The sequence below is a fragment of the Marmota marmota genome, unplaced genomic scaffold, assembly GCF_001458135.2.
Source record: "Marmota marmota marmota unplaced genomic scaffold, marMar, whole genome shotgun sequence".
Taxonomy (NCBI): domain Eukaryota; kingdom Metazoa; phylum Chordata; class Mammalia; order Rodentia; family Sciuridae; genus Marmota; species Marmota marmota.
Window position 1 is genome coordinate 556,527 of NW_026000229.1, and position 26,337 is coordinate 582,863.

Below are 26,337 nucleotides of genomic sequence, written 5' to 3' on the forward strand. Positions count from 1 at the left end.
CCTGAGACAGCTCCACACATAGGCTGAAAACTGTGGTCTTGACCTCAAAGATGCCCCCAGTCCATAGGGCAGGAGTGTACTTCCCAGGATTTTTAGTCTAGAGGTTTCAAATCTTCACTGTTCAGATTTAAAACCTGATGCTCCACAAGAAATCTCCCAACACCACTGCTCTGGAGCAGGGTTGAGGGAGGAATCCAGTCATCAAAGACCCCTAATGCAGTTTAGTCCAAACCTTTAAACTGGGAAATAGTGATGAAAGAAACCATTAGATTTTCTAATGGGCATTGTTTTAGAAAAAGGATAAATGAAAATTGCATCACCCACAAGACTGGGTTAGGAGATTTCTCAAAAAATTTTCCCAAGAATTGGGTGCAGCAGGGGAAGGGGCTAGTACCTGAGGAGCAGGGCAGCAGGAGATCCATGACTACTGAGTCAGCCCCCTTGGTGTAGACATTGATCTCATCGGTGAGTGGGTGCCGGATCACCACAGACATCCTCTTGCGAATGGAGTCAAAGCCAAGCGTGTGCAGGAGTTCAAAAGTGAGCCTTCCTAGGTGGGGCAGCTCCACTGACACCTGGTCATGTAGCCGATCCACCAGTGCACAGTTGTAGGCCTTGGCTGCATACACCAGTGCTGCCTCGTCTGGGCTCTCGGCCTCAAACCTCAGCTCCTGCTTTGGCTGAGGCTCCTGGGGGCAGTTGGGTTCCCAGCTGTCTGCAGGGGTGCTGTAGCCATTGCTGGCAATGGCTGGTGCGGGCTGGCCCAGCCTCTCCTCCAGCCTCAAAAGCATGCTGTCATTGGACAGAGCGGACATGAAGCTGCACCCTGATTTGTGGCTGGACTTGGTGGTAGCCAGGCTCCCGATGCTGCTGCAGCCAGAGGTCAGGCGGCTGGGCGTGAACCTCCGGAGGAAATCTTCTATTGTCTTCACTGGAGACTTCAGCTCAAACCTTACCCTCACCTTCAAGAGAAGCAGTCAGAAGACAGGTGAAGGGATGATAGTATCCTCTGACTTTGCATAAAAGAATCAGAGAAGTGTGTTCACCATTGTGTGGCATAAAACCTGGCTTTTTTTTTTTTTTGGCCAATTATAAAGTCACTTAACAAAGATAATTTATTCCTTTAAATTATGTCCATAAAAATTTAAGTGTACAAATCACATTTCTAAGCCCAAAGAATCTTTTGCAACAAATTAAATATATAGACACTGGGTGTGGTGGTGCATGCATATAATCCCAGCAACTTGGGGGTCTGAGGCAGGGGGCCGGAAAGTTTAAGGCCAGCCTGGGAAACTTAGTAAGACTCTGTCTCAAAATAAAAAATAAAAAGGTTTGGGGATATAGTTCAGTGGTAGAGTATCCCTGAGTTAAATCCCCAGTGCTATAAATACATAAATACATACTTAGACAAATTCAGGATCTAAATCATTAAAAAATACTTTAACTATAACAATAAGAAATAAAACAAAATGAGATATATAACAAATGTAGATATATATCTAAAATTGTTAAACTTTCCAAAAGTTTAATGATGGAGCAATGAGACCATACTTTAAAGAGCAAATGTTGAAACAACCAAAATATTAAGTTATTATTAAAACTTTGTGATTAAGTAGAGTTGTCCAAAGTTGTGAATTATAGTACTAGCTTCCAGAAAGTCAGGTATTTGGTAAAGCAAGGCAAACAGAACCAGACTATGACAAAGGTGCCTTTTCTTTAGGCCTATGACTTTACTTATTCTTGTTTGTTGATAGGGATTGAATCCACAAGCCTACACTAAGCCTATACTCTTTCACTGAGATACTCCCCCAGGTCACATGTAATGACCTTATGTATGCTACACATTCAGGAGGGGAACGCACACATTCCTTCAACAGCTCCCGATAGCTCCAAATGCTCTTGAAGGTGGCACTCACCAATATGTGGCAACAGAAATGATCTGGAGAAATGTTCATTCTCAGGCTAAGGGTGGGCTAAATATTCCATTCCCTACATAGAACTCATAGCGTGTATAACTTTCAGAATGGCCTCAGTCGTGATGGGGTCTCTTACTTACTCAGTAATTGCTACATTGCTTCTGTCTGACAGGCAGGGTCTAACCTTGAAAACAGATACCCCATTCAGGGATGCGCCTGCCAGAAGGCTTTAATGCAGGGTGGTGGAAGATCCTGAAGGCCAGGTAAGGGATGCTGAGAGGCAGCTACATGCTATAGTAGGAAGCAGCTCCTGCCCAGGGCTGGCAGCACAAGCCTGTGGTTTCTGAGTGTCCAGACCTGTCCACTTGGGATCCACTTGGTGCACTGGGGCCTCAGCAGGCTGGCATAGCAGGAATAAGAGCACAGTGGGGTGGCAGCTGCTGTCAGATATGCTATCTCAGCAGAGAGCATGACCCACCCTATTCACCCCACATCACTTGCCAATGGCTCATCAGTGGAGCCTGCTGGAAGGGCTGATCCTGGAGGTTAGGAAGGTATAGGGACAGGTCTATGACACATCCAGCCCTCATACACCTTCCTTTTATCCATTCCAAAGTGCCTAGCTTCTAAATATATACACCCATGCTGACGCACAGCCCTCAAGCAACGTGGCCCACCTGCAGGACTTCCTAAGGAGTACTTGGATTATTCAGGATCCCTTCACACATCAAACCTTTCCTGTCTTAAGGGAAAGCCTTAATGTTGGGCCAACCCAAAACTAACTTGGGTACTTCTATTTCCACCACCCTAAGTAACCTGTGATTGATCCTTGACTACTTCTCCTTGAAGGACAATGTTAAACGTCTTTATTAACATTACATAATTTGCTGTGTGCCAAACCCGACTCTGAGCCCTTTCCATAAATCCTCACCACTGCCCCACATCCCAAAAAAGCACAGAGATGGGAACAACACGTCTAAAAGCCTTAAGTAAGGATTGAAGTCCAAGCATGCTGTCCCAAAGTCGGGGTACCCAATCCTTCCTTTCTCCTCTTCTTTGGTAATCTGAGACCTGAGACTCTGGGTAGGTCATATTGGGTAGCCTGCCTTCTGCCCCTGCTCAAGGCCAGGTAGCAGAAGAAGTACCAAGGCAGCTGGAGCCTCCTGAACTCACCTGTCCACCCTATAACAGGGTCCAGGTGGCCACTCTATGCCCTTCCTGTCTGAGGCACAGAAGGTGTCCCTGGCAATGTGTCCTCTCCCACATGGCCTCAGTCCTGACCTGTCCACTGCAGCCTGGGATGACACTACAGAACCAATGCACTGTTTCGCCCTGTGTGAAGCACCCTGCTGCATCTTTCTTAAACCTGAGAGCAGCTCCTTGAAGGAAAGGGAAGCATGCTCACCCTCAGGAAGACTACCAGAAGGGTTTTTGAGAAGATCAAGGGCATCATGTGCTCTTGGGGATACTCCACAACTTGCCTTCTGTCGTGGCTGATCCGGGGATGTGACCACTACTGTATTGCAGATGGTAAGCGCAATGAAGAAATCAAAGACGTCAGACAGCTCTGGAGAAAGTTGGGCCAGAGGGTGCTCCTGGTGCCTTGATATGGCCAGGTACCTGTCACACTCGCTCACCTTCTCTAACAGCTTTGGATCAGGTGTAATATCTTTCTCCTGGGGAGAAAATGGAGACACATGTTGAGTCTGAACCAGTAAACTGCCAAGGATCTTCGTGCTTACCTATTTAAGGAGCCTTGGTTTTATTAAAAGGTACAAACAGAACTCCACCTCACATACACACTTATTTCATTTTATAATTTTACATTATATATAACTTTAATTGTATAAAATGTATCATTTACATATGGAAAAAAATGCATATTCTTATGTATAGTAAATATATATTTCTTATGAAACAATATATCTAAGATATATTATTGCAAAATAACATGTGTCAGCCTAGAAAAATTCAACAAATTTGTATCCTATTATCCCACAAAATATTTACTTTTCAAAAATATGCTTCTGTATTTCCTTGCAGGCTTTTATCTCTATATTTAAATTTCACATAACCAAAATATGTTATAACAAATTGGCAGTTTCCATTTCCACCCAAAACATTATACTATCTGAACTTTTCCATGGCTTTAAGGATTATATAAAAACACATTTTTTAATAACTTCAAAATGGATGGATATATCATCATTTATCTGACCATCTCTTGATCACTGGATATTTTGACTTCTTTTCACCATTTTGCTGATATAAATAACATCTTGATAAACTTCTGCAAACACCAATCTTTGAATCATTAAATTACTAGGTCAGAAAGTTTGAACACTTTTGACATGTGGTGCAGAAATGTTGTCAGGAAAACTTGTTCCAATACAGTTTCCCTTGGGTCTCCCAGAGACCCTTTTGGCATCCCCATGTAAACCCATTGATCGGAGTCCACAATTCTAGGCCACCCCATTTAAGTGGTGGCTTCTATGTGGGCATAGAAGGACATAAAAAATGAAGCAACTCACAATGTATTTTTCCCTCTGTTCTTAAAACATTTCATAAGTGAAAGTATCTTTTGGAATTTGTCTCTGGTTTCTCGAAATTTCCCTGCCTGATGGCGGTGGCCTATAAACGCATGGACAGCTGACAAGGCAAGGAAGAAAATAGTGCCACTCGATTTAGGCTCAAATAATTAACTACTTGAGGGGAGGGGATCGACTTTGCTTTTCCACAGTTGTCATTTTGCTCTGATGTTTTATTCATTTCATTTGGCAGGACAGCTTCTTCTCCATCGCCCTTGGTGGGTGGCTCACCTGGCAATCACCCAGCCATAGACGTATGGCAAAGAGGCTGTGTCAGTGTTTTGGAAAAGATACAACAGTGGGGAGAAGATACTGGCCAGAAAAACTTCTGCTAACTGAGCAGAGCCAAACGACCCAGCAAAAGCTTATTTGTATAATTAAATATAGACACCTTTGGTGATTGAAGAAAATGACAGTGGAAGAAAGCAGGAGGGCAGGCTGGGCATCCTCTCAAAGGGCCATGTGCCCGTGCCTGCACACTCACCATGGGGCTGCTGAAAGCTGTGTGCTTGGACAGCATGCTAGCCCTCTTGGCCTCAGCCCGGCTGCCTGTGCGCCAGTAGGACTTTGTACTCTGACTCCTGTGTAGGATCCGGACACTCTGGTGGCTCCCAATACTGCCACGCTGGGATGAGCACCCCCTGGGCACCTCCTCCTCTTCTGAGTCTGCCTCCTGGTATCTGGCCAGACGCTGGGCTGTGAGGACAGGAACACAGAGTAAGAAATCATGGGAGCAGTTTGAGCAGGTTTAGCAGACTGAGCCAATTCAGGGCCTTTTAGGTTTCATGAGGATTTCGGCAGGGTGCCCAGAGCACTCAGTACCTTCACTTTCTAAAGGCAAGGCCACATTTAAGGGACTAACCACTGACAGAGGTTAGAGCATATTCTTGTTTATCTGAACTCTCAGGTCAGCCTAAGGAGGCTGATATTCTCAACCCCATTTCTCAGATGAACAGACCAAGCCTCATTTCAGAAAACTTAGGGGCTTGCTAAAGTCACAAGACACAGTCACAGAAGGATGATGGTGGCACCCAGGCCCAAAGGATGACAAAGCCTGGATCCTTTCCAGTATGATACAGTGGTCTACTCACCCAACAAGTCAGGTGTGGGCAGGTCTTCTTTTAGGTAGAACCAAAGTGCACATTGGATTGGGCCAGCAGGTGGCCCGGAGGAAGCAGGGCAGAACGTGCAGGCCTGGCCTGCACAAGAGGACTTAAGGATTTGCCCATCATGCATGGGCTTATAGGGCCCACTTTCCTCACAGGGGCCTTCCAGGCAGATGAGGCATTGTGAATCTTTTGAAATAAATGTATGGGACTTCAGCTGGGATGAGAGCACTCATTGGTGCCAACCTCCTTGTCAAGGACAAGTGGACAGGGTGACCACTGGTGAGAGAAGGTGGGATGGGCAGGTATTCTCTCTGCAGGCAGAAGCCAAGCTCCAAATGCACTAGCTAGAAAATAGACACAATCACACGTCCAGGCTTTGTTCCTATGAAGTGCTGCAGATCAGGGAGGCTTAAACTCCTCCTAAGATCACACACAGGAGGATCACTTACAGACAGGGTGATTGTGATGCTGCACTTGAGCCCTTAGGGGGCACTGTGGAGCAAAGTCCCTGAGGCCATGGGGGCATTTGGTAAGTAGTATGAAGAGTTGCTTGTTAACCAATGATCCTTAACAAATTTCCCTGGTTTTCCCAGTTAGGATGGCTTGCTTCTTCATAGATGAGCAACAAGGAGACTATTCATGAGAATTACCCATTCAAAATAAGCACTTAATTAGAACTTCAAGTGCATGCCGTGCTGGGCAGAACTACAAGGAATCTTTACACGAGGGAGCCTGCTGAGAAGCTGCCCAGAGAAAAGGATGCCCAAGATACTTATCAGCCATGTGGGAAAAGCCTATGTATCGAACACATCTTAAGAGACTTTCCTTTATAGATGAGAAATGGGGAGACAGAAGAGGAAGTCACCTGACCACTATCAGAAGGCTGATACAAGATTCCAGGCAGCAGGGATGTTTGATTCCTCTCAAACATCCTACCTGCTCTTAGGTGACACTAATCCCAGTTTGGTGACACTGGACAGCAAGAAAAGGCAAAGCCTGGACACAAGATTATGTCTACTTTCTAGCTAGTGCATTTGGAGCTTGGCTTCTTCCTGCAAAGGGAATACCTGCCCATCCCATCTCCTCCACCACTGGTTACCAGGTATCAGAGTTCAATGTAGCCACCTCTCAGGACTGCCTTCATGCCTCCCAGGATGTGGGGCCAGGGATGGGGCCAATGCTGGTGTGAGATATTTTCTGACTCCAGTGACTTCAATGAGACTTTTGAGGTCCTCATGGAAGAAGAGGGCAAGGTGGTTCAGGAACTACCTATCCCTGGGCATGCACAGCCAGTGGCCCCAGGTCATCAAAAAGAAGCACACCCATGGTCTGCATGACCAGTTATGGCATATGAGCTGGGCTCAGTGCTCAAAGGGAAATTTATCTGTATTGATTTACCAGTGAGTGATCAGATCATAGGATTAACTAGCTGAAGGTGCTCTCTGTCCGTCAACTGCTGATCCAGGCACTTCTGTAAAATGTTCTGTGGAGATGCATGGTTGGTTATTTCATTACTCACCAGAAATGCTCTCCTATTTTCTGAAGGCAACAGAACTCTTTAGTTCTGGTAAGCATTTAACAACTGTCAAAATCTTTCTGTGATTTCTCCCCATGGAGCCTCAGGTCCTGACTTTATTAATATTTTCAAAAATATAATATTTTTAATTGACAAATCATAATTATATACATTTACGGGATACAATGTGATGTTTTGATAGATGTATGCAATGTATGCATATCCATCACCTCACCTGCATATCATTTTTAAGGTGAGATGTCTGAAATTTACTTGTAGCTGTTTTGCAGCATACAACACCTAATTATTAACTACACATAGTCACTGCTATGCAATAGATATCAAAACCTGTCCTTTTTATCTGTCTGAAACTGATCTCAATTTCAGAAGGCTGCTGAAGAAAATGCTGCCTGGGAATGAGCTATTCTGCACAAATTTTAGCAGTGAGAGAAGGGGACCAGAAGGGAGGAACAGGGTCTAACGCAAGGAAGGGGTAGGGAGGATAGAAGGAGAGTGGAGAAAGTGTGGATAGGTTAATGTATGGAATACCATCACAGACAGTTTATTTTGGGTGGTGAATAAGACATTAAAGTGTATAAGTTCCTCTGCCTTCTGTTTTACTACAATTGCGTTAATTGTATATGGAGGAAGGTAGAGAATATCAAGATAATTCTTGATTTCATAAAAAATCCCAGATTTCTCATCAAATATCTCTAAAGAAGTTTCCTATTAATGCCCAATGGCTGCTCCATCTCCCCTATTCCCCATTTTATACAGGTTTCTTTATGTTATTTGTTGCAGTTATAGGAGGGAAATAAAGTCTTTGTTGCAGATCAGGGTGGCCTCACTTGGAGGTGCTATGACCCTGAAAAATTATGAGTGCAGGACCAGTTCTCATTGCACCCTCTCCTGCCTGGGGTGGAGACTGCTGGTTTAGTCACACCCTTGGCTTAAGAAGTCGTGGCTCCCCTCAGCCTTCCTTCAGAGACAAAGGAGGCAGCAGAGGATAAGGAAAGGAGAGGTGGGAGGAGGGGCTGTCTGAGCAATCATAATCGGAAGTGAGGCGATTGATTTCTCGCCAGCTCCCACGGACATTTTGTTCCAAGGGAAAGAATGCAGCCTGAATTACCCAATGCCCTTCTAAAAATCTTTAGCTGATAACAGACAGATGAGTGAGAACAGAAACATCTCTTTGTCCCTGGGTGTGACAGAGTGAAATGACTGCATGCCTCAGAAATGAGCTCCTTAAGGGTGCCTTGCCTGCTGCTGCACTTGCCCGACAGAAAATGAGTGCTGAAACATGCCTGCCATTCCACACACTGCAGTGAGCCTGGTAGTGTCAGCCTTTCCTATAAATAGTGCCAGACATCAGGCTCCCGAGGTGCTCTGACAGCCATGTCTTTATGCTTCCTTGAAAATCAGCAATCCCTGAAGCTTGTGTGTGTGTGTGTGCGTGTGTGTGTGTTCACACACAGCATTGGATATAGCAGTTTTCTGGTCCAGCCCAAATAGAAAATCCCCCAGACTCACCATTTGCATCATGAGAATATTCTATGCCAGACACTGTGCATCTTCGGAAAACCATTTTATTCTCAGTTAAAGTGCCAGTTTTGTCTGAGAAGATATACTGTATCTGCCCTAAGTCTTCCGTGATGTTCAGAGCCCGACACTGCAGCTGAGAATCTGTCTCTTCATCGTACAACTCTATATCCTGGTTAATGAAGTACACTTGGCAAACTTTAACAATTTCAATGGAAACATATAAGGAAATAGGGATCAAAACCTAGAAGACACAAGGCACACAGGATGAATGACCATGAGGACATGGAGCTGTAGAATTGGTCTTATCTATTTAAATGACAAATGACTACAACCAGGAGGAAGCAGGGACTATACTGTACCTTTAAGAGCTTAAATAGGTTGGTTTAGAGTCACTATTGGAAAAGGATTAAAGTATTGGCATAGAGTTTAAACTAGGACAGCCTATGATGCAACTGCAGAGCGGAAATCCACTATGGTGTCTGGAAGTGTGACCATGGCTTGGGCAGAAGCAAGCATTTTCATATTACTAAATTGTGCTCGAGAGAGGCTAGGAAAGGAAAGAAAGGAGAGAGAGAGAGAGAAAGAAAAAAAAATATGGCATAGTCAGAGTCTGCGTAAGCAAAGTCATCTCAAACCATGGCAATGTTTGACCCCCAGGCCTCCCTTGGGCCCCAGGTGATAGGAGCTGCCTGTCTCTCATGGACACAACCCCAGAGTTCAGACAACATCCACCAAAAAATGACATTTTTTTTTCAGAGCCTAGTTTTGTGTTAAAGCACCATTCCTTCAATCTTTTATAATATAGAATAAAGGGACAAAGGCTTTGCAAGAATTGTTTGCAGTCATGTCTTGAAATTTTTAGACCAACTTCCTTGAGGTTAGTATTTACTTTTTAGAGTCACAGCATTGAAATAATTTGTATAGGCCCAGAATATCATATTCAGAGTAACATGGTTCTCTGGGTAAATTAATTATGTTAATGAAATGCCAAATATTACCCTACCTCAAGACCAGAACAAATTTTGCATTTATATAAAAGGACTAATTTGGAAAGTTAAATAAGGCTGTTTCCTGTATATGAAGCACAGATGATAAGGGAGAGCAGAGCTTCCCTCCTAGGTGAAGCTAAGTATACATCCTCTGGTTATTCTCTATATTCTCAAAAGGGTTGGTGCTGACTCTTGCTTCCCCTCTCACCCTTTGGAGTGCTGGGGACCATCCCTAATCTTTAACTAAACTTTCTAGACATAAAAGACTTTCAGTAACTGGGAGTTGTGAAGGAGGCATGTGAATAATATTAGCAACAACAACAAGTACTTATAAATGTGATAACCTGAATTGAACTGAATCCTGGAACAAACAAAAACCACATCAGTGGAAAGATAGGTGAGCTCTGAATGATGCAGTTTGAATTGTGTTCACGGCAAAGTACCCAAGTTATTTTCTTGTCTTTATAATACACTACAATAATATAACATGTTCACATTTTGGAGAACCTATATGATGGAATTATGTGAGCTCTTTATGGGAGCTCTTTATGTTAGTCTTTGCAACTTTTCTGTAAATCTTAAAATTATTTCAAAATAAAATTTATTTTTAAACAAAGTAATTTGGGTAGGGGATTGCCTAATATAAGGCCCTGGGTTTGATTCCCAACACTGAAAAGAAAAAAATTGAAAGGAAAAACAATGACATGAAAATGATGACCAACACCAAGATTTCAAAGCATTAGGAATCTTAAGAAAAACAAAGGAGAACTTTTTAACTTGAAAAATCACCCAAGAATGAGAACCTATAAATAAGTGGAGAAATAAAAAGCAACACGTCAGGCAGATATATTTGTGGTTCTCCCAGATGCAGAAATTATAGGAAATTCTTAGCAGACTATTATGACTTTCAAGTTCTCTTGAGAAAAGTAAAGCAAGTATCATACGATGCTTAGTACTGTTACCTGCAGAACTATTATCATTGTCAAAAATGAGTAAACTGCTGCTGTGACTGGGGATAAAGAACTGCCGTCAGACTCAGGGACATCAAATAATGCTTTCTTATCTTGATACCGCTGTACCCACAATCCATGTCCTGTAGCAACATTCGAAGAGAAACATCATTCATCTGATAGAAAAAGTATGAATACTACTAGTATAAATTAAGCAAAACTTTTAAGATTACAGCACATTTAGGACAGAGGACATAGCACATATGGCTTTATTAGCCTGCCTTGCCATGTAAGAAAGTAAAAACACACAAGTATTTTTGGCATCCTTGATCAGATTTCTGGAAGGAGCTTGAAATTGGACTTATCCTCATACCAAAAGTTTCCTATTGTTGATGTGTAATAGTACCACTGGTCATAATGTAGGAATCATCTGTGTTTAGCAGTGTGAAGCACACAAAAAAGAATTTTGTAGTGTGTGTCTCACAAAAGACTAGTCTCATGAAAAATCAGTGGGCTTTGGATATGCTTCCCATTATTGTTCCTTCTTGGAGATTCAAAGTTCACATTCAGAGAAGCCACAGCAATAGACACGATTTAACCGACTAGGTCCCACACCTATCCGATAACAGAAGTCTTTTTTGTGTTCTATATGCTTATGTCTTTTACCACTGAGCTCTCAGACCATGTCACACCTGTCTCGTGCATGTTGGCAGCTGATCAGGGACAAGGTGAAGGTCCTGTACTGGGGCGTCAACATACTTCCCTACAAGGCTAATGTAAACTACAGCCCCTTCTTGGTATCCAAGTAATGTTTCTTTTTTCCTGTTTTCATGAAGTTCCCATTGTAACATTTGTGCTTCTTTTGCTATTGGCTTTAGTTTATCACCAGCTTTCTGATGCTTCTTTCACAGACTCATTATTACTGCTGCTGTGATACATCCATTCTTCCATCCAAAGAGTTGTCAATTCAGAAAATAACATTACTCTGCCATCAATCATCTAGGCATCTCAATGTGGCCTGTGCTGATGCAAACAGCCCTTGAGTCCAAATCAGTGAAAAAATGTGTTTTAGAATGCTGGATCAGAATGAGTCAAGGCAGCCCACAGAGCTCGCCTGGAGGCTACTCAGCAGTGCCCATTCATTGGTGATCCATCTAGGAGACTTACCGACCGCTGAAAACAGAGACATACAAACGAGGAGAAGGACACACCAGAGCACGTCGCAGTTCATCTGCCTCTCAAGTTGGCTGCGCTTGTATCGGGGCCCGCTGTTGTTCAGCAGAGCCTTGGTTTCGTGTCCTGTTGGGGAAAAGAAAGAAATGTAGTGAACCAATGACTAACAGTTAAAGGACCAGTTGATGTGGATCCCATGGAATGAACCACTACGCTGCCACCCAATTATGCTTATATGACAATCTGGGTCAAAATAGCAGGGTATAAAATTAATCTTGCATATTTAACAATGGTGGGAAAATGAATGGAAATAAATATGCTATAAGGCCAAGAGAGAACACTTTTAGTTGAGGAATTATTAGAACAATTCTTACTTAAGCTCTTTTTGTGTCCTAGTTGTCCCAAATTTCCTACAATGGTATATGCTACTCTTCCGGATAAAAATTAGGGAGAAATGTTTGAGAGCATACGGCACCACATGGCAGCACACGATCTAAAGTGCCTATACCTACCTGCATAGATGACGATGCCAACCACTGCTTCTGTATTCCTGATGGTACACCCTCGCAGCAGCAGGTTTTCCTTATACAGTCCAGCCTTCTTCCCATTATCGTGTATGCTATTGATGAATAATTGGCACATGTCATATAATTGCATACAATTCCCAATCAGCACTAACTTAGGGAAGGAAGGCCCTGGAATAACTGGAAGCTCCAGAAAACCTGAAAGCTGGACAGGTAAAGGGATCAGTGAGCCTCAAGTATGGGTGGCTTATCTTAGTGTGCCTCTACAAGAGCTGAGAAAAAGTTATTGTTCACTAGTAACTGGGCATCCAAAAGAGCTGGAAAGCCTGGTTCTTATTTATTTACTTTGTATCTTTTTTTTTTTAACTCTAGAAACTGACATAGCTAGAGAAGACCAAATGTGGAAAGCAGAGCAGAGTTGGGAAGCCAGACAAGGTTGGCTTTGCTAGGTGGTATATTATCTCCTGCTTCTCAAAGGAAAGGTTACTTCTAATCAGCACCTCATGTCATAAAAAAATACAAATATGCATCTGGAAAAGGGAATGATATTAGTTTGAGCAACAATTTTTTATATTTTCCCCTTATAAAAAATCACAAAGTTATTAGAAATACTAATATATGTAATTTGAAATGTAAGCCCATGAAACAAGCTTCTAAATTGTTTCATTAGTATGTAGATTCAGAAGGGTAATCTAAGCTTAAGCTTCTGGTCTTCAAACTCATCCTCCTGGCTCACCAGTGACCTGTGCTGGATAGGACAGCCCCATGCTAGGACTACATTGGGACAGAAGAATCGCAGGAACCCAATGTACAAGTCTCAAGGGGGGGCCTTAGAGGCTTCCAGAACTACAGCCAAGCACAGTCTAACCTTCCCCAGGCAGTGACACTGAGAGAAGCACCTTCCAAAACACCACCTTTTCAGTAAACTCACCCCTCTGGGTACACCCACAATCAAAATGCCTCCACTGAGGTTCTTGGAAGCTTACCAGAGACCCTTGGAAGTCTTTCCCTTCTCCTAACTCCTAGCACGGTACCCAGTTACTAGGGAAATAATCAGAAAAGCTACACAATGCAATCAAAGCTAAAATGCATGCTGGGTGGTTCTTTTGCAAAGCAAATGCAAAGGAACACAGAGGTGGGGGAGATGCTCAATCAACACTGAGCTGAAAGTCCACTTTGGCAACTCTGAGATAGAGTAAAGTTGTACTTTAAAAAGAGATTCAAGACTGAAAACCTCACTGCCAGCTGAAGCATCCAGAAACCAGCCTGTATAAGATGATATCAACTACAAAGAAAGCCCTGCTTCACACTTTCCAAATGAGAGGACACCATAACCACATTTCTGACATGGATGTCTCTCTAGAAACAGCTGGATATGAAAACAATTTCTCTGAAGTAACAGTAAAGAATGACTCATCTCAAAGCTCCAGTAATGCTTACTAGGAATAAGAGATAAACTCAAAAGAAACAAGAAAAATATCTATTTTAGATAAGCCTTCTTTGACAGCTTTTTAGAAACTACAGTCAATATGGGTTCTCAGCATTTGTAGATTCAACCAACCAGAATGAAAGATATTGAAAAAAAATATTTGACTGTACTGAACATTTTCAGATTTTTCACCATAATTCCCTTAACAATACAGTATAACAACTATTTACATAGCATTTACACTGTATTAGGTTATTATAAGTCATCTAGAGATGATTTAAAGTATACAGGAGAATGCACCCAGGTTATATGCAGATACCATTTTCTATTAGAGACTTCAGCATCTGCAGGTTTTGGTATCAGTGGAGGGTCCTGGAACCAATCCCCTGGAAACTGAGGGACAACCATGCTATGCTTCTAATCAAGCCAGACAGCAACTCATCACCAGGAAGTGCATTGACCTATATAAGAACCACAGCAGGCTGGGGTTGTAGCTCAATGGTAGAGTATTCACCTCGCATGTGGAAGGCACTGGGTTCTATCCTCAGCTCCGTTAAAAAAAATAATAATAAAATAAGGATATTGTGTTCATCTACAACCAAAAAACATTAAAAACAAACAAACAAACAAACAACAACAACAACAAAACAACCCACAGCTCTTTGTGACCAGCTCATCACAAGTGGAAGGAAGGCTGGAAAACAGCAGTACCCAGGGGAGTCCCAGCACGCAGCCGCGATGCCGTGATGCGAGCACACACAGCAGTGGGGGTGGCAAAGGGCACCTGCCTTAGACTTCTGAAAGGGAGAGTCCCAGATAACAGTGGAACAGACCCAGGGCCATGCAAGCATGAGTCTCAATTCCATGAAGCTGCACACAAGAACGTGAGCCCATCAAGCTATACTCAGCACTTCCTCCTTTGAGACTCAAAGTTCACATTATAGATTCAGAGAAGCAACAGCATGGGCTGAACTGTGTCCTCCCTGAGATTCAGATGTTGAAGTCCCAATTTCCAGGACCTTAGGATATTACTGGAATTTGAAGACAGGGTCTTTAAAACAAGAAATTAAGTTTAAAAAGGGCCATTAGGGCAGGACTTAATCTAATCAGAGTGGTAACCTTAAAAGAAGAGATTAGGGGCAGAAGATGTGGCTGTGCATAAGTGCTTGCCTGATATGCTCAAGGGTTCAATTCCCAGCACCAAACTGGGGTAGAAAAAAAAGACAACATTAGAACAAAGGCACATAGACAGAGGGACAATCATGGGAAGACATAAGGGGCAAAAGGACATCCACAAGCCAAGCAGAGGCATCTCAGGAGAAAGCAACTTGCTGATACATTGGTCTTAGACTTCCAGGCTCTAGATTGCAAGAAAATAAACTTCTGTTGTCAAAGCTGCCCAGTCTGTGGTGATTCGTTATGGCAGCCTTGCCAACTGAATACATCCTTTAACATTTAATCTAAGCTACCTCGAAGAGTTCATCTAGTTCAAGTCCCCAGGCCTCTTAACTCATCAAACCAATCTCTTCTAAATCAAAACTGTCCAGAAGTAAAAATTTATGAGAGTACTGTCTGATGGTACCATGTAGCATGCACTAAAAAGTGCCATATGCAGGATCTTTGGGAAATGGCAAGTTCAGCTAATAAATGACCTGCTCAGCTTTTCTCTCTTGAAAGATGTTCCATTTCTGGTGACTGCACTTGCTGTTGGGAATGGCTATTATGTGTCTGAGTCCCAGTATGTGAAGGAAGGTGAGTTCTAGCAATGACCAACATGCTGACAAGCACCTGCAACAGGGTTGGAATCTATCCATTCAGAAACAGGAACACAAGGCATTCCTGTGCGCATATACCTCCCCCCAGGTCTAAGGGTTGCAATATCAAGTGCCAGAACCTTGAAGAGAGTTTTCAGGCGGTGCTTCCCCCAGGGTTATCATCTGCAACACTCAGAGACCTGGGTTTTCCTCTCTGCTTCACCCTGGTTAGTGGCTCCACATCAGCCATAAGGAGCAGAAGGACATCCACAAGCCAAGCAGAGGCACCTCAGGAGAAAGCAACTTGCTGATACATTGGTTGAGGTTGCTGGACCAGCAACCTCAGTGTTATTAATGCCTTGTTTTTCCATCCATTCTACCATCAGTTCTCAATATCAACCTCCTCACTGGCTATTTCTCTAATCCAGGGCCTCCTTCTCACCTAATTCATTGCCCTAATTCAGGTTACCCACATTTTTTTTTCCCCCGCTGGAGCCTGCAGCACACCATTGCTAGCCTCAACACCATCAGCCTGGGTCCTTCATATCTCACAGTCAGAAGAGCAATTTACCATGACATCTCTGTTATTTGTACCCCAACAAGCAGGCTCTGGGCTCCTGATGGCATTCAATGCTCACACTAGCCCTATGTGGTTGCAAATGGTTCTGCAGCATCAGGAAGAAAAGCTCAAAACCCTGCTCTGTGGACTCTTACTTTGGGGTAAAAATGGTAACCAGAAGAGATCAGGGGGGCTCTACTGATATTAGGCAAACAGCTTTGAATCCAAAATCTCCCAAAAGATGAACAAAGTCATCTTATAAAGAAAGAGTGGATTCAACAGGAAGACATAACAAGTATATATGCATCCAAACATCAAAGCACCTAAATATATAAAACAAACATTGATAGTTCTGAAGAGAAAAATAGGCAACTGAATTTATAATGTGAATTGGAAATTTACATCAGATGACCAGAAAGCCTCTTTTGCTTCATCCTTTAGGGGAAAATGCAAATGTTTCACTGAGTTGTGGTTTCAAAGATCACTATACAACATGAAGTTGACTGAACACAGTCAAATGGAGTCACCCTAAGCCAAGTCTCCATTCATAAGGGGCCTGAATGTGCAGCTGTGATGCCCTGGGGCAGAGCCCTGAAAGAGGTGAAGAATATTTCTATTTCCAGTTTCTAACTGAAGATTTCATATAAAGATCATTTGAAACAACACAGGTCTTTTAAGTGTTCTTAACCCTTTTTTTCTAATAGCATGAGATTTAGTTTACATTCAGTTATTTAAAGTACATAGTTCACTGGAGCTTTTTGTTGCTGTTTTGTAAATTGATAATTGTGCAACTACCACCAGCAGCTAATTTGGGAACATTTTCTTCATCCCCAAAAGAAACCAAATACCCATTAGCAGTCACTCCCCATTCCTATTCCACTCCCCTCCTCTCAAGCCCTAACAACCTCTGATCCCCTATCTGTATCTATAAGATTGTCCTACCGCAGATATCTCACATGAGTGGAACCATACACTAAAGCTAGCACAGAGTGGTTGCACGATATATTCTAATTCATGTGGTATTTCACATATTTTCTTTCATTTGTTTCTCAGGTCAGCCTGTGAAGTTGAGGGGGTAGCCAATGTTAACCACAAAATTCAAAGGTGGAGGATCAGAAATGCAGAGTAAATTTCTAAGGTCACCTGCCCCAGCAATGGGGAGAGCTTAACTTCAGACTTGGGTTTTCTTGCTGCTATAAACCCAAACTTAGCTCTGCAAATGGCTAAGATTTTGAGTTTGGATTGGCTGGTCCAAGAAAAGAACAAAACTTGCTGGCATGCCTGTTGAGGAGTTTGCCATCCATGGTTCCCTGGCATGATGAAGTTACTTGCATGTAGCCACTGTCTCACAGAGGCTAAAGGGAGGCCACCCTGAGATGATAACAAACACACAAGCCAGCCAACCAGGAACTGGCTCTGCAGTCTCCATGACAGATCTGCTCCCCAGGTTAGTTCCCTGCTCCTAGCATTATTGGGATGAGTGTGAATCAACCTCCTTTTCTCTGACCTCCTTCTCTCTATCCAGGATAGAACATGGGAATCCAGCATGAGCAGGCCCACTCCCTGCTCAGGACAGCAGTCCTCAGCATGAGGCTGCCCTGCTCCCTTTGCTAATGCCCTGGATCCCCTGACCTTGCTGATCCTCCCTTTGTATTCTTTCTGGATCTGAGCTTCAGCCTTGATGAGGCTGTCGGTGTGCCACAGTCACAAGAAAACCTTTCAGACAATGCTATCCATAGGCTCCAAAGACCCTGCCTGAGTTAGTCTGGCTGGAAGAGGGGCCTGTGGGCACACTGTCAATCCTGTGGCAAATCCGAACCACCTCACCTGGTAGAGATAGCAAATCAGTTAAATGGGGTTACATATGCAGAGGTCTGTGCATATGTAGACAGCCATATGTATTTCATTATAGTCAGACAATAGACTAACACAATTCCTGGCCCACATTATTTTGCTCAAACTCTCTGCCCTTCCTAGGCCCAGGCTCTGGGGGACCATCAGGGTAGGTAAACAGGGTAGAAAAACAAAGGGGAAGGCAAGATGATTAGAGAACAGAGCAGAAAGGATTTCGTTCTCAGCAGGTCTTTCTCAGGAAATGTACCCATGAGGACAACCATGCTGGGAACACTTAATGTTAGCATTGTTGGAAAAGTCTGACCAGGCCTTTCAGAACAATGTCTGTTCAAAAGACTGTTTCCACAGTGCCCAGGGGAGAGAAACAGGATGGAGATATCAAGACAGCTGAAGGCTGGGTACTGGGTTAATTGAGAAGCCACAAGATACCAGCCTCACTGAGGGCCAGCCCCTCATGCACAGAGATCACACGTCCCCCTCACAAGCACCTAAGGACTCTACAAGCCTGGGTTTTTATTTTTGTTTTGTTTTTTCCTACCTTTTCTCTTTCTAACTCTTCTGTATTTGAGGCCTTCTTTCTGGTCACAACCCTCCTCTTTAAGTCACACTTCTAGAAAGAGTGGTTGAGCAATGTGTCTTCCTCTCCTATATCCTGGAGCTATAACTCTCAGACTACTGAAATGACTTAGTTGTCACCTTCCTTAGGCTTTCTGTGGAACCCAGGGTACTGCAGATCTCCTTTCAATGTCCCTGCTGTGCCTCCTCCCCTGGGTATCACCCTTGTGATGGCTTCCCCATCACATCAAGGTGACTGTTCCTAACTTTGGGGATTACTTTGTCTTCATTCCTTTCTTTTCTTTCCTTACTGTCTCATATGGCCTGGCTTCTTCTCTAACTTTGAATATGACCTGTAGGTAGAGGGTCTTCAAATTTTTATCTCTAGCTCCTACCCTGTCCTCAATTCCTGCTATGGTTTGGAGGGAATGTGGGTAATCCCTCATGAATTCAAGTGCATGAAGCCTGATCCCCACTGTGTTGATGTTAAGAGGCAATGGGACCTGTGTAGGGGTGGGGCCTAGAGGGAGGGGATTACTGGCCCCTCCTCAACCTCTGGCTTCCTATCTGGTGATGTGATCTCTCCCTCTCACATACACTCCCACCATGATGCCATCCACCACGAGAGACACAGCCAGAGGGTTCTCACCATAGTCTGCAGCATACTGCACTTACTGTGCTTTAAACAAACCTCTCCATAAGTACCCAGCCTCAGGTATTTCATTATAGTCAGACAACAGACTAACACAATTCCTGACCCATATTATTTTGCTGTCAGCTGATCACTGTGCCTTATGCATTTGCCACATCCTCAAACTCAGGAAACCTCAAACCCATCTTCCTTCTTCCTGTGGTTCTTACACACACACACACACACACACACACACACACACGAGATAAGCCATTCTCCCAATCACCTTTTCCACTTATCTCCCTCCTGAAGATCACTTGAGTAACTCAGCTACCTGTACCATCTCCTGACCCTTCTCATCTCTTGCTCCGTATTATTATTTATAATAGTATTTTTAATACAGCAGCCTCAATGATAGTGGTCAATATTTATTGAACACCTATCATGTTTGAAAACTTTCTGTGTATTAAATTAACTGAACTTTCATTGACACAGGGAATGTCCTAAATTATCCTCATTGTATAGATGAGTGATTGTGGGTGAGTGACTCACCCAGGGTTATCTAGCTAGTAAGTGTGGGCTCCAGAGCCTCGAAGCCTTAGCACCAAAGAGGACTTGTTTAATGCCCAGCTATCTTCAGAAACCCAGTACCTGTTCTAGCTGGCTTGGGCCCGGGGGATTCACAGAGCCTCTGTAAATGGTACCAAGGGCTTGAACTCCTGGGGCAATTGGTTAAGGAAGCCTGGAGAAGACAGCCCAGGAAAGGACAGAGACCAGAAATTCACAGCAGACTGGAACATATGGGTAATTGAGTGTTCTCCCCCCAGATATTGTCGACTATATGTTAAGGTTTGTTCTTAGGAGTTTTATCCCCCTTTAGCTGTTTCCTTTAAGTGATGGCCTAACATTTTCCAAGTTCTGATCCTCAGAGCAATTTCAGTGGGTGACTGAGCCATCACACTTAGCTACAGATGCACTTCACCTTTCACTGTGAAGTCTTCCATGATGCACTAACCCCCAACATCTCTGCATGCCTACTGTGTGTGGGGCACAGTCAGCCATGCTAGATGACTCAGAAATTACAAGATTCAAGTTTATTGAAAGCTCTTGGAGATAGAACCCATTTTCAGAAGCAGAACACCCTGCCCCTCCGTAACTGTAGAGAGGCCACTCTGTACCTGGACTACTAAGCAGTAGCCTGGGCTCAACTGTTAAGTTTGAGCTTGAGAGCAGGAAAGCAGCAGGGAGAAGGCCCCATATCTTCCAGATGGGAGCTAAGTCTGCAGAGTCCACTGATGTACAAAAGGTCAGTGAATCAGGGCAGGTCAAACCTAATGTCCTTTATGTCCTTGTTACTTTCCTCATTCTCTTTGAAATTGTCCCCATAGTTCTAGTCTGTAATTCAGTAACTCCATCCCAAAATGCTGTATTCTCTTCCATTTTCTCTCCCCATACTAACCAACTGGACTATTTATCCACATTTTTACTTTTTCTCCTTTGGAGTAAGAAATGGTGTTGGACTTTGGACGTATTGTATCTACATTTCTTATTTGTGTGTTTTTGTTTATTAATCTTTCTTTTCTCCTAACTTAAATAAAATAAATATGAAGGCAGAATTCTCTGTCTGTTGAGTCACTGTATTATATCCAGAGCACTGGCCAGTGCCTAGCATGTAAGTACTTGTTCAATGACTGACTTACTAAAGGAAGGAATGAGCTCCCAACCAGGTTCCTCCTGCATGGCTCCAGCTGCCATTTTCTGAGTCTACATGTAAGCCATCACATTTCCCTTGTCATGTCCCCTACCTGCTTGGTGCTGACCAGATAGGAGAAACACTCACACTCATTACAAGGACATTGATAGTTGCTACTGCTGACAGGATCTTATGAACTTGTTCAAAAAGCAGCCCAGAAGGTTCACATGTTGGGTAGCATTCCCACAAGATTATACCATGTGGCAAAGAACATTTAAGACCTATTTTATAATTCTGTGCGTGCATGCGTCTGTGTGTGTGTGTGTGTGTGTGTGTGTGTGTGTACTTTACCAAGCAGAATGATAAGCAGAGGAAGATGCATGATACTCACATGCAACCACGAAACCTAGTCAGGTCATTGTTTGGCTTCTCACACTCGATTACACTGGTGAACGTCAAAGGATTGAATTCGGAGACCTAAAATAACAGCACGTACACATTAGAGAAATCTGAGATAAGGCTGCTCAGTTCCAAAAGGCACTTTTATTCTTTCAGTCTTGCGTCCATGGCTGGGAAATCTCATGCTTGAACTCTGCTTAAGAAATCTCTGCAGAATGTCAATGATCATATGCACTTAACCCATGCTTTCTCATTTTTATAATGAATAATAACTCATCATTTTAACCAACCAATTAGTAGATCAGTACTGGTTAATAAGTGAGCCAAGATGATTATGGCTTTAATGCAAAAAAAAAAAAAAAGAGAGAGAATTTCAGATCACAGCAAAGAAAACCACCAATGATGAAAAGGGATAAATGAGTTGATTTTTTTTTTCTTTCGTTTTTTCAAGACAGGTCAGCGCCTTCCAAGTTTCTATATATATTTAAGGAAGCAAATTCTATCTGAAAAACAGGAACTCATACTAAAATACCATTTCCTCAATGTATACTAAAAAATCTTCATGGACCTTTGCTGACATAGATTTAAAGAGCCTATGTGTGAACCAACAGTTCCTTTATTATTCTTCTGCATTAAAAAATGAGGTGTGGTGGTACACACCTGTGATTCTAAGTACACAGGAGGCTGAGGTAGGAGGATCATAAGTTGGAGGCCAGCCTTGTATCACAATTTAAAAAAAAAAAAAAGAGCTGTGGAGGGGTTTCAATGGTAGAGCCCTTTCCTATCTGTATGAGACCCTGAGTTCTATCCCCAGTACTACCCCACCCACCCCAAAATGACAGTTAACCACAAAGAAAATTTTTTAATGTGGAGTTTGCAACTGATAGATGTGAAGAGATCAAAAGTGGAAGGAGAGAAGGGAGGAAGAAAGGAGAGAAATATAGGGAAGGAGTCTTTAGTATAAATAACTTGAGTGTAATTAATGGATTTATTTTTATTAGCCCTCTGGTCAGGCTGTCATAATGTTTTCTCTATCAAGTGTCACATTATGGTAAAAAAAGGAACTATTATTCTACTATGACAATGCATTTTTTCTGCATAGAATACAGCCATAAAGGTAATAATTCAAAACTTACGTAGTACTGTTTTCTAATGTATGTGCATTAAAATGAGGACTCCCCAGGTAATAGTAGCTGAGTGCAATAACTGAAATGCTATTTTATTATTTGTCTACTTTGCAGTGCTGGGAGTGAAGCCCAGGGCCTTGCACATGTGAGCAAGCTCTCTACCACTGGGCCATGTCCCCAACACACGAAATGCTGTTTTAAAAGGCTCTTAAAGTTTCATTAGCCATCCGTCCCTTTCTTTGGACTGAAATGGCCTTGCATTCTGTTTGCAGAGAGAGGCTGTTTCAGAGTCCTGTGTTTATTTAAAGCTGTGTGAATTATCTTGACACTAGTGGACTAATTTTTACAGGGTAGACATTTGTAGATGCAGAGTACAAGATGGCCATGAAGGGAGTGGGCTCCAGAGAACACTAGGGTTATTCTTGGCAGACTAGGAGGGTAGGACTTAAAATATTCTGTCTCTGTTTATTATTCTTTCTCTCTAAGAAAAATGTAATGTACACGGCTCAGAGACAGAAGGACATTCTGTCTCTGGGACTTTCAGAGCCGCATTTGTAATGTTCTTCTACTATCATGTGACTCAGAAGCACACATGGCCAAGGCATGGTCCGGGCCTTGGCTTCATCTGGAATTGCCAAGAATTTTGAGGATTGTTAGAGCTGGAGAGAATTTCAGAGATTGTTAGGCTCAAACAAACTCCCCTTACCTCCAAAATTCATATGTTGAAGTCCTTACCTCAGTACCTCAGAAAGAGCCTCTAATTGTAAAGACCCCTTTCTGGTAGTAATTTAAGCTAAAGTGAGATCATGAGGGGGGCTCTAATCCATCAGGACTGGTGTCCTTATAAGCAGAAGAGAATACAAACACACAGAGGGATGACCATGTGAAGACCCAGGAAAATGACCCTCCACAGGGAGGAGATGAGCCAAAAAGAGAGGCCTCAGAAGAACCAACCCTGATGTCACCTTGAACTTGGATTTCGAACTTCTGAAATCATGAGATAATGAATACTTAATGTTTAAGCTGCCCTGTCCGTTGCAACCCTAGTAAACTAATACAGGGATCATCCTTGAGTTTCTCATTTAAAAAAGCATTTCATATCCAAAGCACACATTTTAGATAAGGAAACTTCTATTAACACTGAGTTTTCCCTCACTATAGGCAATATGGTAACACTCCTTCATTTAAGAAGTATACTTATTTATTGTTCCATTTACCTGCCACATTCCAAATCAGCTTCAAGGTCATGCCCTGGTTATTCATCAGCCAAACTTTTGTCAACACTGCCCCCTATCCCACCCTACAGCCTGGACCCTAGTCTAGTCTTCTGTGGTAAACCCACTAGCTTCATTTCTTAAAAAAAAAAAAAAATAGGTGTATAGTTGGGGAAGATCAAAACACTCTCGAGATGTCTTGTGGTAATGGTTCCAAACTGTGTGAATGAACTTAATGCCACTGATCTACACACTTAAAAATGGTTAACATGGTGCATTTTCTACAATAAAAGAATATGAAAAGCAGATGTAAACAAACATTGAGAATTGATTATGAGAAATGAATTAATGATTAAGTAGAACATAGCCCAGAATTCTGGGACAATTTAGCACAAATATTAAAAAAAAAAATGTCTCACACGTAAATCATTCTTCTTCTTGTTTCCTTTCTTTCTCTCTTTCTCCTCCCCTCCCCGAGTTTGAACCCAGGGCCTCACACATGCTAACCATGTGATCTACCACTGAGCTACAGCCCCCAGCCTGCATAACTAATTCTTTTTTTTTTTTTTTAGAGAATGTGATATAATGTACATGGCTCAAAAACACAGAGAGAGAGAGAGAGAGAGAGAGAGAGAGAGAGAATTTATTTATTTATTTTTTAAAATTTTATTTTAGTTATCGGTGGACACAACATCTTTTATTTTATTTTTATGTGGTGCTGAGGATCGAACCCAGCGCCCCGCACATGCCAGGCGAGCATGCTACCACTTGAGTCACATCCCCAGCCCAACATAAGTAATTCTTAAGGTCACCACTGTAATATATCATGGTCATCATCATCAAGACAGTTAAGAGGGACTGGGGCTGTAGCTCAGTGGTAGAGTGCTTGCCTAGCATGCGTGAGGTACTGGGTTTAATCCTCAGCAACATAAAAAATAAATAGATTAATAGATAAATAGATAAATAAATAAATAATATTTTCTTAAAAAAAGACAGTTAAGAGTTTTTGATGCCTTGCTAAATACCAGGCATTGTGCTATGTGTGATGCTACTATCTTACAACACTGTTATGAGATTGGTTTTTGCACTACTGATCATTTAGGATCATTAAGAACCATGCCCAAGGCCATGGCAACTTTCAAGTGACTGCCTTAAAGCTTCTCTGGCCTCTGATATATCCAGCTCAGTGGGCTGATGCTCACTGAGAGGATCTTGCTTCCACAGGAAAAGATTATGGCACATCAAATAAGCCAAAAAGTGTTCAAGGGATTTTATAGACATTTCCCCCCCAAATTTAAAATGTACCTTAATGTTTTAATGTATTCAAAAATATGTTTCAGTTAAATGTACCCTGGTCCAATTGTTGCTACTCTCTTCCCATATTCATTAATGCCTGTGGTGAAGGGTTAACAAAGCTTACCCAAAATTTGAGTAAAAAATCATCAGTGCTGAGAGATTTAGTCCTGGTTGTTCTGGTTAATAAGTATGAGACTTTAAAAAAAACAAAAAAAAAAAAAAAAGAGAGAGAGAGAGAGAGAGAGAGAGAGAGAGAGGAGGGGGCATTTGGAGTTGGATTCCCAATGCCTTTGTAATCCTACAAATCCACAAGCCTCTCTGATGTGAAGTAGTGTTTGTGATGGCTCACTACAGCAGAGACAGCATTACCCACAAGAATGCTGCTCACGCATGCAGGCTCAAATCAAAGCTACTGCCCTCTGTAGCTCAGCCACAGCACACCAAGTATCCAGGACTACATGTAGCTGAGGACAGGAAGATGCACACACTGCAAAGCAAACAGGTTCAAATAAGTGCTTCATTCGTAATACAATGCTTGCAGTTTCTGCTGCTCTCCTCTGAAGTGCCGTTGGATAAATGTATTTATGCTGACCTTATTAGGTGGAATGGGAGAGGTAAGGTGGTGATACAGCAGCAAGTCTTCCAGCTCTGCACTGAACTTGCAATTCTGCTAAAAATTGAAACAGCTTGGAGAGTTGAGTCACTAAAGTGGACCCAAGGATATCCCGAGCCCTGAAGCAGGCTTCCTCTTGATGCTCCATAGTTCCTCCAGGTAGAAAAGGTATCTGGACAGTTGCTGTGTCCCCTGTTCAATCACATGAGGATATACAAGTATAATTCAGCAGTACCTAGACTATTAGTTGGGTGAATGCTAGATTCATAGGGAAGATTCAATCACTAACACTACATAGTCAGGCCCTCTGCATCTAGATTCAAACCATCTTAGATTCAGCCATCAGAGGACCAAAAATATTCAGAAAAAAATATTGCGCCTATACTGAACATGTACAAAATGTTTTCTTGTTATTATTCCTTTAAAATAGAATTAGGTCTTATAAATTATCTAGGAAAAATTTAAAGTACATGGAAAGATATGCATAGGTTATATGCAAATACCACCCCATTTTATAAGTGGAAGTTAAGCATGTGCAGACTTTGGTATCCTCGGGATGTGGGTGAGGAGATCTTGAAGCCAATTCCCAGTAGATACTGAAGGAAGACTATATTTCACATTTGCATTCATTCAATTCTTAATATTTATCCAATAAAAGCAAAAGTGATTTTTTTCTATCTTAAAACAGAAGCAGTAATATCCAAAAGTAATGTCCATTAAAGCAGATACTATTATTTTTTCTACCATTAAAGAAGTAAAGTAAACCAGTTTACCTGGCTTCAATTTAGGAGGTAAGCAGGTGGCAAAAGTGTGCACTTGAGGTATCTACAGGTGCACTGGCATATCAGGGACCTGGCCAAACTCTCCGGATACTTCCTAGTGAGATTATCTATCCTAGCCTCTGCA

The 26,337-nt window shown here is 42.4% G+C and overlaps 1 protein-coding gene across 2 annotated transcripts in view; it reads right to left on the minus strand.

The window, feature by feature from the left end:
• Atp10a (ATPase phospholipid transporting 10A (putative)) overlaps positions 1-11,909 on the minus strand; it is a 41,898-nt gene extending 29,989 nt beyond the window's left edge. Inside the window, exons 1-6 of one of the 2 annotated variants that reach the window (XM_048793423.1) lie at positions 11,822-11,909; positions 10,623-10,753; positions 8,660-8,912; positions 4,989-5,200; positions 3,398-3,592; positions 395-962 (exon numbers count right to left, since the gene is read on the minus strand). In XM_048793423.1, coding sequence (XP_048649380.1) covers positions 395-962; positions 3,398-3,592; positions 4,989-5,200; positions 8,660-8,912; positions 10,623-10,640 — 1,246 coding nt within the window. In that variant the 5' untranslated portion in view covers positions 10,641-10,753; positions 11,822-11,909. Of the gene's footprint in view, positions 1-394; positions 963-3,397; positions 3,593-4,988; positions 5,201-8,659; positions 8,913-9,030; positions 9,175-10,622; positions 10,754-11,821 lie in introns of those variants that run through there. The other variant, XM_048793424.1, reaches the window with a different exon arrangement.
• Between the last annotated feature and the right edge of the window lie 14,428 nt (positions 11,910-26,337).